The sequence below is a fragment of the Sarcophilus harrisii genome, chromosome 2 (assembly GCF_902635505.1).
Source record: "Sarcophilus harrisii chromosome 2, mSarHar1.11, whole genome shotgun sequence".
Classification (NCBI taxonomy): Eukaryota; Metazoa; Chordata; class Mammalia; order Dasyuromorphia; family Dasyuridae; genus Sarcophilus; species Sarcophilus harrisii.
In genome coordinates this window covers 485245271-485258916 of record NC_045427.1, presented here as the reverse complement: position 1 = coordinate 485258916, position 13646 = coordinate 485245271, and the positions used below count along the sequence as shown (strand labels likewise).

At 42.3% G+C, this 13646-nt stretch overlaps 1 protein-coding gene across 2 annotated transcripts; it reads left to right on the top strand.

The window, feature by feature from the left end:
- The first annotated feature begins 1697 nt into the window (after positions 1 to 1697).
- Positions 1698 to 10144, top strand: SURF6 (surfeit 6). Of its 2 annotated transcripts, none has more exons than XM_003757447.4 (5): positions 1698 to 1823; positions 2883 to 3069; positions 4771 to 4980; positions 6782 to 6870; positions 8724 to 10144. In XM_003757447.4, the coding sequence occupies exons 2-5, from the start codon at positions 2976 to 2978 to the stop codon at positions 9402 to 9404; spliced, it is 1074 nt and encodes a 357-aa protein (XP_003757495.1). In that variant the 5' UTR covers positions 1698 to 1823; positions 2883 to 2975; the 3' UTR covers positions 9405 to 10144. The 2 variants fall into 2 exon arrangements, with proteins under 2 accessions (XP_003757495.1, XP_012409451.1); XM_012553997.3 differs by having other exon boundaries at positions 1698 to 1838.
- Positions 10145 to 13646: the final 3502 nt, after the last annotated feature.

Here is a 13646-nt window from a genome sequence, read left to right as displayed (position 1 = left end):
TAAAAGTATATCATGACCCACACTTAACACTGTACACCAAGATAAGGTCAAAATGGGTTCATGATCAAGGCATAAAGAATAAGATTATAAATAAATTGGAAGAGCATAGGATAGTTTACCTCTCAGACCTGTGGAAGAGGAAGGAATTTATGACCAAAGAAGAACTAGAGATCACTATTGACTACAAAATTGAAAATTTTGATTATATCAAATTGAAAAGCTTTTGTACAAACAAAACTAATGCAAACAAGATTAGAAGGGAAACAATAAACTGGGAAAATGTTTTTACAGTCAAAGGTTCTGATAAAGGCCTCATTTCCAAAATATATAGAGAATTGGCTCTAATTTATAAGAAATCAAGCCATTCTCCAATTGACAAATGGTCAAAGGATATGAACAGACAATTCTCAAACAAAGAAATCAAAACTATTTCTAGCCATATGAAAATATGCTCTAAATCATTATTAATCAGAGAAATGCAAATTAAGACAACTCTGAGATACCACTATACACCTGTCAGACTGGCTAGAATGACAGGGAAAGATAATGCAGAATGTTGGAGGGGATGTGGGAAAACAGGGACACTGATACATTGTTGGTGGAATTGTGAATATATCCAGCCATTCTGGAGAGTGATTTGGAACTATGCTCAAAAAGTTATCAAACTGTGCATACCCTTTGATCCAGCAGTGTTACTACTGGACTTATATCCCAAAGAGATCATAAAGAAGGGAAAGGGACCTGTATGTGCACGAATATTTGTGGCAGCCCTCTTTGTAGTGGCTAGAAACTGGAAACTGAGTGGGTGCCCATCAGTTGGAGAATGGCTGAATAAATTGTGGTATATGAATGTTATGGAATATTATTGTTCTGTAAGAAATGACCAGCAGGACGAATACAGAGAGACCTGGAGAGACTTACATGAACTGATACTGAGTGAAATGAGCAGGACCAGGAGATCATTATATACCTCAACAACGACACTGTATGGGGATGTATTCTGAAGGAAGTGGATTTCTTCAACAAAGAGAAGATCTAACTCAGTTTCAATGGATCAAGCATGGACAGAAGCAGCTACACCCAAAGAAAGGACATTGGGAAATGAATGTAAACTGCTTGCATTTTTGTTCTTCTTCCCGGGTTATTTCTACCTTCTGAATCCAATTCTCCCTGTGCAACAATAGAACTGTTCAGTCCTGCACACATATATTGTATCTAGGCTATACGGTGACATATTCAATATATATAGGACTGCTTGCCATCTGGGGGAGGGGAAAAATTGGAACAGAAGTGAGTGCAAGGGATAATGTAAAAAATTACCCTGGCCATGGGTTCTGTTAATAAAAAGTTATATAAAAAAAAGATTTGATGCTACTGGCTTTAAAAATAAATAAAAAATAAAATAAAAGTACATCATGGTCTCCATGTTTCCTATCATTCAGATGTAGCTCCGTGACGCCCAGATCTTTCCTCAGCCTCCGTGCCTAATTAGCACAGAGCTAGGCAGGTAAAAACGCTAAACAAACGCTCTAGGATGACTGGCAGGCTGAGGGCACCACTGCCAATTTCCGCTCCTTCCCGCGCAGACTCCTTACGTCCCAGTGCTCCAACCCCCTCCCACTTACCGACTAAGCGAAGTTCTGATTGGCTACTCTTCCTCGGAGCAACCCACAATCCTTTGAGTTCTCACCCCTCCCACTTTGAACCCGCCCTAGCAGACCCGGCCAATCGAGCGCGGCTCTCTCGTGACTACGGTCTCCTAGTCGTGCTTTCCCATGTGGGTTTCCCCGAGTGAGAGTCCGTCCGCTTTCTCCGGAGGCCGGGTAAGGAGCTGGAGGGTACGTGGACTTGGTGGGTGGTACCGGCTCCCGCCTCCCCGCCCCCCTCCTGCGTTCCTTTCGCGCTCCCTCGTCCCCTTTCTCCTTCCCTTCCTGCCCTGCCCTCTCCGCGAGGGTCCCGTCCGTCACCCGCGGGTGGCCCGCAGGCCCACAGGGGCGCAGAGCCGGGGACGTCCGGACAGGTCCTCGCAGGTGTCGCGGTCTGTGGGCCTCTCTGCCTCGGCTCCCCCAGCCGTGCCCGCGGACACTTGGAGCGTTCCGAGACGCCAGCCCTGGAACTCCTCCCCTCCCCCAGTCCCGGACTCAGGGTGCCTGGAGTTGTTTTTAAGGCTGTTTTGATGACTGTTTCAGCGGGCCTGCTTTCCGTCATAGTCTGCGTCATTTTGTTTCCCACACTTTGAGAAGAGTTCGGTCACGGGAAAAGCTTAGGGACCGGTTCTAGTCTCACCAGCCACGCCTCCCACCCCCATGTGCATATGTGTATACTTGTGTGTGCTTTCTGAGCCGGTCCGGCTCCTTCCCTGCAAACCTGGCCCGCGCCTCGAGAGAGGGGCTCCCTCTGCCCTCCGGGCAGGGCGGGCTTCACGGGTGGTTACTGACTGGCCCAAGAAAGCTGCCGGAGCAGGCAGAAATCTGCCCCCAGACCCTCTCAAATAGAGATGGCACATGTACAGTGCATCCCGCAGACCAGCGGGCGGACGCAGGGGCGCGGAGGCGCTTAAGCGCGCTGGCGTAGAGGTCCCTTTCGGGGGGGCGGGGAAACGCCGCCCAGTTGGATCGGCCCCTTCCCTCTCTGAAGAAAAAAGAAAAGAGATTGAAGTTTCGTCTTCAGGGCGTATCGCCCCAGGTCTGGGTCAAGCCGGATTTTTAGAAGGTTTTGTTGTTGTTGTTAGGGAAGACGTAAGGGTGATAGGAAGAGTGCTCTCTGGACTCTTCTGGAGAGGGCATCTTCCACCCTGGAAACAAGGGGCTCCCTGTGAAAGGACTGATTGTCCTCTTGCCGCCTGGCTTCTTTCCAACTCTTTTTTTTTCCCCCCAATTCAGGAACAGTGGAAAAATTCTTCCAGATACGCCCAATGTCTCTGGAGAGGCAACTGAGGTTTTCCGATAGGATTTAGTGATTCCTGCCCTTTCCCAATGGCATCACTGGTGGCCAAAGACTCCTACCTGCAGAATCTAGCCAAGAAAATCTGTTCCCAGCAGAGTGTGGAACCACAGAAACGGAAATGGGGTAATTCATACAGTTCTTGGAATTAAAAAAATCAGTGTGGTTCTTCTTTCCCATCCCCAGGCCTCAGTCTTATCAATAGACTACCTTGACCTCCCTCTTAGGTTAAGAAGCACAGTGGTCCAAATGAAAGAACATTGGGATTACAGGCGATCTGGGTTCTAGGGCCGTGTCTGTCATTAATTTGGCAAAACATTTTCCATTTCTGAACTTCAATGTATGTCTTGCCTTGCCTTACCTCCTTTATGGGGCTTTTGGGAAAGTCAGGTGACAAAATGTACGTAAAAACAATTTGCAATTCACCTAAAAGTTTGCTGTCTTTGTGTTGCAGAGGAGGAGGAAATGTCTTCTTCTGCCATCATAAATTTAAAAAAGTATGGTGACGATGGATTATTATTGTTACAACTTAGAATCAAAGCATAGTTATTTACTGAGCGGATTCTTTTGTCATATGAGATAGTCATTCCAAAAGATCCTATAGACAAATTAGAAGATTATGAGAATGATCTATCAACAGATTTTATCTATTGGGCACTTATTCTCGGTCCTGCTCTTTCCCTGGTTGTTGAATATGGCAGGGACTATATATGCTCAGCTAAGAACGATATCTTGGCCTTCAAACAAGTTACATTCTAATGGGAAGAAGACACCACAAAAAAGGCGTTCAAAATAGGAGACGTGAGAGGGGAAGTATTATTGGGGTGCTTGTGTTGAAACCTGGAGAATCAAAAGAACAGCCAAGAGGGGGATGAAAAATGACTCAAATGGAGTGTGTCAGAGACATCCAGTGGGCGAAGGGGGTTGGGATGGTGGTTGTGGATTCCACGATGAGACAGTAACGTGGAAGTTCAGCAGTTCTCATTAGCCACTAGCTGTGTGACCCTGCATAAGTTACTTAATCCTGTTTGCCTCAGCTTCCTCATCTATCATATGAGCTGGAAAAGGCAATGGCAAACCACTTTGTATTTTTGCCAATCACCTCTGCCCCCCAAGGTTCACAAAGACTTAGACACAACTTAATATGACCAAACAACTAAATTTGTGTGGTGCAAATAGAATGTAACATAGGAATTCGAAGAAGCAGGGAAAGTGTGAAGGTTGGAGTTGAGAATTGTGTACCAACTCCTTCAGGGTCCTTCTATCCTAATCATAGAATTTTGAATTGGAAGAAAGAGAAGAGATTGTCTTAATTATACCTCAAAGAGGGGAATTGCTTTGACCAGGATCTCCAGTAATGAAGATAGAATATAGGCCTGGGATCTCTTACTCAAAATCCAGGGCCCTTTTTACTACAGCACCTTACCTTGTCTCAAAATGCACCAGGGAATAGAATGAAATTTTTTTTTTTTTGGAAGTAGAAAGTATCTAATACTTGTTTTTCAATTGAATGATTGATTGATTGATAAAAGCATGTTTACAATGATTGATACAATTATGTTTTCTATGTCTTTAACAAAAAGTATCAGTTAATTTTAAATGTATTGTGCTTTTGAGACTTTACTGACACAATTTTAAAAATTGTTCCTTTAGTGTCATATTTATGTCAAAATCTCATAGATCATATCCAATAAAGATCACCTCTAGGATTACATCTTGACAAGAGTGGTCTTTTTAAATTTTTTAGTAATAATAGCTTTTTATTTTTCAAAATACACACAGAGATGGTTTTTAACATAGAATAAACTTTTTCCATCTTTGTTTAAGCTCCCAAATCTGGTGATCTAGAAACCACTGGACCTCCAAAGAAAAAGAAGAAGGAGAAGAAGGAGCAGAAAAAGAAATCCCAGAAGCAGGATGGAAAGGCCAACAGGATCCAGAATAAGTCCTCTGACAGCAAATCTGAAGCTCCTAGAGCCAAGAACCCTGCCATCACAAGGGAGCAGGCAGGTTCCAGGCCCAATGGAGGCCCCACAGGTGAGACTCCAGTGTGGTGAGATGAATTTAGGAAATAGAAATGAGAACATTCTTTTGTCTTTGTCCCAAGCGTTTGTTGTATGTTAGAGGCAAGACCGAGGATTCCCCCGGGAGGTGGGAGGCATGGTTTCTAGTCCCTCTCCAGGGGACTTTTCAGCTTGATGGAGGACCTCCAAAGCTTGGTCTCCCTTGTAACAGTCCTCAGGGACCCAGGATTGACATCTTACCTTGGTAAGGATCAGTGTTTCATAGATCCAGAGCTAAAAGTGACCCTTGAAGCCACCTGCCTAATTTTCCAGATGAGAAAGTGAGAACTCAGAGAAGGTCAGTGATCAACACAGAATAAGCTTCAGTAATGGAGTCTGACTCCAGAATCTCTGTTCTTTGTGTTACAACAGCTTTCTGCTGTGCCATGCTGACACACTGGTACTGAAGGAGGATTTTGGTAGAGCAGGGCCTTGCTCTAATGCTCAATAATTGATAGTGTGTCGCTGTCTAAAAAGCCATGGACATTTGGCCGATGAATTTTGGCCAAGATGGGAATGAGCCGGATATGAGTAACTGAAATGACAAAGATTGAGGGGAGGGTGACTTGTGAGGATAGCCCAAAAGACTGATGAAGGCTTTATTTTAGAGAAAATGAGGTATGCAAGTTTTGAGCTGCTGAAGGAAAAGAAAAAGAAGAGAGAAGGGTGGACTTGTTCAAACCCTACTGACTTCAGAAACAGCTTGGTGTGATAGAACACTGATCTAGGAATCAGGATATGTGAATTCTGGTGCTTGTGCTGCCAGGAACTCTTCAGCTTTGTGGCCATCGCTTCCCCTCAAATCTCTTTCCCCATCTATGGAATAAAAGGGATGAGTTAGGCCTTAAAGGAGCCTTTTAACATTCTCGTTCTAGATTTTGTGGTCCTTTTAAGTATAAAGTGTCTTATAAATGAAAGAGGAGTAATGATTCTTGATTGAGAAAACTTGATGAGAAGACATAAGAATGGTCTTCAAGTTACATGAAAGGTTGCTACACAGAAGAGGGGGTTAGTTATAGTCTTCTTAGTTTCAACAGGCAAAGCTAGGAACATAGGGATTGAAGTTTCAGAGAGAGGGACAAATTTAGGTTTGGTATAATTCTGATAATTTAGAATTATCAGAAATTGGAATGGGCCATTGCTAGAGATAATGGGTTCCCCCTAATTAGAGATCTTCAAGGAAAGGCTAGATAGTCTATTTGTTGAGCATAACATAAAGGGGATTTACATTCAAGTGTAGATTTGGAGTAGTTGCATTGTAAATCCCTTCCAATTGTGGGATTCTGTAATTATTGCCAGAATACAAGGTGGCAACAGACATACCCTATAGGAGAGAAGAGACAGACTCAACTCTAAGATGAGTATCTTGGAATGTTAGAATTTGAGAGGGACCTTAATAGCCATCTAGTTCAATTCCTTCATTTTGCTGACCAGGGAAAGAGAGACATAACTTGCCCAACATCAGAAAGAGAATAAGTAGCAAAACTAGGAATAGGAAAGACTCAGGGTTTCAGGTGTCTTTTCATTACTATTTAAGCCTTATGCATTCCTTCTCTCTCTTTTTTTTAAGGACCTTGAAATAAAACCTTTTTTCAGTTATCAACATATTTGCTTCTTCTTTCCCTGCTTCCACCTCCCTTCTTCTAGCACCAGGGGAGAAGGACCAAACCATGTTACAGATATGCATAATCAGACAAAATTTCCATGTTGTAAAATGTATGTTATATTCTGCATGTTCCTTCTAAAATAATTCTTGACCCCAATCCTTCTGATAGTTGTTTCTTCCAGCAAGCCAGTCTCCTTCCTAGCCATGGATATTCTGCGCCAGCGGCTGCATGAGAAAATAAAGGAAGCTAGTGGTCAGGTAGGTTTATCATTTGCAAATCCTCCCTATTTAACACCTAATCAGATGTGGGTTTCTGTTAAAAATAAAACTGCTATCTTATTGAGCATTCCTTCCTTGCATATTTTCTTTAATTTATTCATTCAACAAATAATTATTTTTATTACTTTAGTCATTTGTTGCTGTATTTTATATAGCATTTATTTATTCTCCTATCTCAACTTTGTAGTGGATTGTGAAAGAGAAGAGAAAAAAGCAGTTGGCAAAACCAACCAACATATTCTCTGTGTTTGACAGTATGCAGTGTTCTATTCCTTTAGAATAAGGGAAGGAATTGCATTTTCTCACCTCTTTGCCAGGGCCACATTTGGTCAATATGATTATCTGGTATTCTGTTTCAGTTTTCATTCTTTCTGCTTAACATTTTAACTCTTTTCTATAGTTCTCCCATTCAACTATTTTCTATATTAAAAAAAACAAATAAACAGGAAAAGAGAATTATATATGAAACTATGAATTTCTGTTACACTTAGAATTGTAGTAGTTAAGTCGTGAGAAAATAGTTATATGATCTAGGGCTGATTTAAGAATGAGAGAGACTTTTCAGTATTTCCTTACAGGAGATATGTTGGCCATCAGTTGGATTGAATAGTTCCATTGGAAAGCCAAATAGAGGATTCAATTTGGTCCTTTGTCAACTCTCCAGATTACTACAGTATTTAATAGTAAACATTTCCTGTGCTGTATATTATGGTAGGTGTAAGGGAGATACAAGATTAAAAAAAAGGTCCCTGCCCTCAGGGAATTTAGAGTCTAGTCAAGTAACTTACAGTTCAGACACTGAAGAGGAGAAAAGAGAAGGTTTTGTTCTTCTATATGATTTGTCTTTTAGATAGTTGTTGACATCAACAGCCCTGAATTTCCCAGGCTTGGCAAGAGCACATAAAGAGATGTAAACTGTGTTGGGAATTGTTTTGAAAGGCAGCCTAGCTTAGTGTATAGAGCACCAGATTTAGAACCCCTCTCAGACACTCACTGTGTCAATCTGGGCAAATTACTTAACTTTTTTTAAACTGTCTCCTCATCTTGTGAAATGGACACAATAGTAGCTTCTGCTTCATAAAGTTTTTGTAAGAAATGGCAGTGGATGGAAAGTACTTTGTAAACCTTACAATGCAGTATTGGTTCATGGATACCGAGCTGTAAGATAGGTCCCTTTCATTTTGCAGATAAAGAAACTAAGGTGATAGTTTAGAGGATTTGATCAAGGTCAAACATATGGCAAATGACAAAGATGAAAAGATAGAGGTTGTTATAGGTACAAGTTATTATTATAATTAATAGTAATAATTTGTTGGCCTAAATAAAAGAATCTTTAACTGTACAAATTACAAATTCGTGTTTCTCATGAATTTTTCTCATTATATAGATAATCAAATCACTGCTCTAATTAGGTCTTTAGAGGCTACATAGCACATTGGCACATAGCACTCCAACAGGAAAGGAAAGGATGCTTTCTTTTTTTTAATGGGTAAAAGTATTGTGAGAGGTGTGGGGGAGCCAGTTTTAAAAGTGACTAAATATGGTACAGACCCCCCTTTGTTTTCCCCTATCTCCTGCTGATGCAGTAGAGTATAAAAGAAAGAGGACTCTCTGGGGCCATTAGGAGACCTCAGTACTAACCCCAGCTCTGCTATTGTTCTTCTGTGTGAGCTTGAGCAAGCCTCTTCCTGTCCATGGGATTTTATTGTCCCATGGGTAAAATGTGGGCGGGAGCGAGGGGTGTCTCCTATTCAGATGACCCTCGACTCCAGCATTGCATGATCCTCTCCTGCTGCCATTTTTGAATTCTCTTCTTCCTTTGACCCCTCCAGGGCCACACCAAAGAGCTGTCTCCTGCAGCCCTGGAGAAGAGGCAACGGAGAAAGCAGGAGCGGGAGAGGAAGAAGCGGAAACGCAAGGAGATCAGGGCCAAGGAGAAGGCGGCCAAGGCCGAAGCTCAAGCTGGAGCCAAGGAGGCTGGCCCAGAGCCCCCACAGGAGGATCAACCGAGTGTGCCTGAACTGGTGTTTAACAAATTGGAGGTGAATGAGGGGCCGATCAGCAAGGCCCAGAAGAAGAAGGAAAAGAGGCAGCGCGTGAAGGGGAACCTGACCCCTCTGACGGGGAAAAACTACCGACAGCTGTTGGAGCGTGTGCAGGCCCGCAAGAACAAGCTCGAGGAGCTGAAGGAGCAGGATGAGGAGAAGGCCCGGGAGATGGAAACCAAAATGAAGTGGACAAACCTTCTATACAAGGCCGAAGGCGTGAAAATCCGGGACAATGAAGAGCTGCTGAAGGCAGCCTTGAAACGCAAGGAGAAGCGCCGGGCCCAGAGGAAGCGGCAGTGGGAGAAGCGCACGGCCCATGTGGTGGAGAAGATGCAGCAGCGGCAGGACAAGCGGCGCAAGAACCTGCGCAAGAAGAAGGTGGCCAAGATGGAGCGTCGCAAGGCCAAGGCTCGCAAGAAGGGCCGCATCCTGCCTGAGGACCTAGAGAAAGCCGGGCTCAACTGAGGGGCGGCGAGACTGCCACTGCTCCAGATCTGTCCTTCCCAAGGGCAGCCACACATCTCCTTCTGGCTCTGGATTCCCGCCTATGGCTGCCCCACACAGCAGAGCGAGAGTCTCGCGTGTTAGTGTCTGCTCTGTGTGGGACGTCAGTCCAGGAACTGGAGAGTCAATGAGAAAAACTAAATGCAGTCTGTCTTCCAGAAGTCTCCTAAGACACAGCTCAAATCTTTCAAAAAGCCTTTGGCTTAATGCTGTCCTAGCTCTCCATGCCCAGGGGTGTCTTCTGGTATCTATTTTCCTTCCCTTCTTTCCCCTCCATTCCCCACTTCCCACTAACCTTCAGCCCATCTCTAGGGCCTCTGAGCCAGGTGACACAAGAGCCCAACATCTGGCTCAGCGGGGCACAGTGCTCGGAATGGTGTATATGGGCTGACTGCAGGTTCTCCAGTCCTGAGGGGAATTCACCTAGCTGGTCCAGGAGGGAGGAGTATAGGGCAGCTCAGGGATTTCTTAAACTTCTTGAACTCTAGAGAAAGCCAATAGAATAGTCTCCTTATCTACACTTAATATTTTTTCTGAATTTCTTTTTTATTGTGAACTGGACAAGGATCAGTAAACATTTTTTATATTTTAAAAAAAAAAAAGAAATGATGATCATATATGAAACCATGAATCTCTGTTATACTTAAAGTTGTAGTGGTTAAGCTTTTTTTTTTTTTTTTTTAAGCTTTTTATTTACAAGATATGTGCATAGGTAATTTTTCAGCATTGACAGTTGCAAATCCTTTTGTTCCAACTTTTTCCTTCCTTCCCTCCACCCCTTCCCCCAAATGGCAAGTTGACCAATACATGTTAAAGTATAAATTAAACACAATATAAGTATACATGTCCAAACAGTTATTTTGCTGTATAAAAAGAGTCGAACTTTGAAATATATCTACAATTAGCCTGTGAAGGAAATCAAAAATGCAGGCGGACAAAAATAGAGGGATTGGGAATTCTGTGTGATGGTTCATAGTCATCTCCCAGAGTTGCTTCGCTGGGTGTAGCTGGTTCAGTTCATTACTGCTCTATTGGAACTGATTTGGTTCATCTCATTGTTGAAGAGGGCCATGTCCATCCGAATTAATCATCTTATAGTATTGTTGTTGCTGTATATAATGATCTCCCGGTTCTGCTCACTTCACTCAGCATCAGTTCATGTAAGTCTCTCCAGGCCTCTCTGAAATCATCCTGTTGGGCATTTCTTACCGAACAATAATATTCCATAAAATTAATATACCACAATTTATTCAGCCATTCTCCAACTGATGGGCATCCACTCAGTTTCCAGTTTCTGGCCATGTAGTGGTTAAGCCTAAGTCATGTGACTTGATAGCTTTGATTTTTTTTTTTCCCTGAAAACTTCCTGTCCATATTCTTTGACCTTTTATCAATTAGGGGAAACTCTTATTTTTATAAATTTGGCTTACTTGTCTATATATTTGAGAAATAAGGCCTTTATCAGAGAAAACTCCCTCTGCCCCAATTCCTATCTCATTCATTCATTTATTTATGACTTTTTTTCTCCTGAGGCATTGGGGTCAAGTGACTTGTCCAAGGTCACACAGGAAGTGTTAAGTGTCTGAGGCCACTTTTGAACTCAAGTCTTCCTGAAGATTTAGGTCTTCAGCTTCAGGGATAGTGCCCTATCCATTGCTACCCAGCTCCCCCCCCCCAGCAATAAGGGTTGGGGGCCGCTCAGCCCACGGTTTGGCCAGCTCCCGGGCTGCCGCGGTTAAGCCGCAGGGACGGGAGTTCGGTCCGCGGAGCCCCAGGAATGTGGGAGGGCTTTTGTTGGGGTGAGAGTGGGAGGAGAAGGGGGGCGCTTCCTCCCCCCCCCCCCCCCCCCCCCCCCCCCCCCCCGGTTCCTCTTAATTTAAGAGATTGGTTTTGTCTAAAACCTTTTTAATTTCTTGTAATCAAAATTAGCCATTTTATTTCCTGTGATCCTTTGTAGCTCTTGTTTCATCATAAACTTCCCTTATGCGTAGATCTGACAGATAAAATTTTCCATGCTTTCCTAATTTACTTATGACATTATCTTTTTACTGAGCCATCTAGTTACTCCATTGGAGTGGCCAAGCCAGAAATCCAAAGCATGAATGAGGTCAGCTACTGCTAGTTAAACATAGAATTTTTTGGTCAGCCCATGGAAGGTACCACTTCCCAGTTATGGAAAGTCAGGAAGTGTGTGAATCACTTAAAAACATTAATAACACTATCATGGACAATGAGGATTATTATTAAGATAAATGTCATGATCTGTGCCCTCAAAGCTTTTATATTCTGAAGGAATAGATTAAGAAGAAAAAAGAAGTGGGTGGAGACTGCTAAAAATACTGAGTACATAATATGGTTAAATCCTGGATAATACAGTTAAGAGCTTAGTGAAGCTTATAGACATTTAGTGGTAGTTAGGAAGTAGAGATCTGCTGTGGGCTGGGCTGGGCAGGGCAAGGAAAGCTTCATAGAAGAGATGGAGTGTGAAGATTCAGTATAATTTTAGTAGATAGGGGGAGGACAATAAAGATTGGAACACTGACCAAAGGTACAGCTGTTGGACAGATTAGAAGGACAAGCAGGAGTCCATAGTATCAATTTAATGTTGGAAAAGCCCTTAAACACTAGTCCATTTCCCTTAACTTCAGATAGTTAAGTACCTTGCCTAAGATTATATAGGTAGTAAGTCCAAGGAGTGTGGGGAGGGTAAGGTAGGATAGAATATGGTGATTTTTGTCATCGTCAATTTCTGAACAAGTGACTCCTTGCCAAGGCCAATGCTAGCCTCTCTTGTATCTTTGATTCTGTCTTTGGCTCTGGTGGATGAAAATGTTGCCTTATCTTCCTCAGAACCAGGCCATTTGGTGGTACACACAGCTTTCAAATTTCTTCCCAGTGGATCTTGGGGAGAGAAGATATAAACAGAAGAAATCTTGGACTTTTATTCCTTTATAGGAAAACCTACTTGAACATATGTAGATAGTATTCTACAGGAGAGATTGAGAAATGGCCTTGCTGTTCTGGAAAACTCAAATTCAAGAGAGAATATAGATGTAGTTTAAAAAAATCAAAATAACAACGAGGACATAAATATTTTCAATACAAAACATAGATGTTAGTGTTGTGAGTACCACAGTGTGAAATCATAAGGGAAAGGGGTAATAGTCATACATGTCGATTGTATTACAATGTTTATTTAGTCCACCATCTCCAAGGTGGGAAGTGGATACCATTTTAAGAGTTCTGGAGATAAGCTAGAAGTGAAGATTAGGTTATCCGGAGCCATAAGCAAAATCGGGGAACAAGCAACATGAACTTTTCCCTAAGGGAACTGGTATGCAAGGGGACACTTCCTCTATATAGGAGTTCTCTGGCTCCATGTTCTCACCACTATTCTATCCACAATGCGCTTTCCTTTTCTCTTTTGGATGATAAAGACAATAGAAGACAGAACTACTCAACTCCCATTTTACTTTTGTTTTCCCAATGAAAGAATGAACTTGAGACTGAACAGAGAGTTAAGGACACTTGTTACAGGAGCTGTAACTTGTTTCCCAACCTTGATTTTTGTAGGTTTTATGTTCTGGCTTCCAGTAATGTGCCCAGAATCTTAAAATAGAGACTATTTTTATCATAATGGTGACAAAAAATCTGAGCCAGAGTTTCTTGCCCCTCACAATTTTAGCCAGAAGCCTGTGTCAGAAATTCTTTTGTCATCCCTCTCTATAATGTGTTACTATAATAACCTAGCTCGGAGGAGACTTAAAATCATAAGATTTGAAGCCAGAAAGGACCTTTAAAATCATTTAGCCCAATACTTATTATATAACAGATTAAAAAAACAGATCCAAATGGAGAAATTGATTTGCTCAGTGTCACAGTGTCACACTACCAGGAATAGGATTTTTAAAAGTCCAATTTTAATTTAATTTTGTTGTAAATTCCCTCCCAATACTCCTCTCCTTTGAAATAAGGAAAGAAAAACCTATTACAAATATGTATAGTAAAGCACAAATTCCCCCATTACCCATGTCTTTCTTCCTCTCCTCCCTCCCCTTCAACCCTCCCAGCCAAAAAAGAAAAGAAAATGTTTCAATCTGTGCTCTTCATTAGTTCTCTGTCCTGAGGTAGATGACGTGTTTTATCCTGAGTATTTTAGAACTGTTGATCAGAGTCCTTAAGTTTTTCAAAGTTGTTTATCTT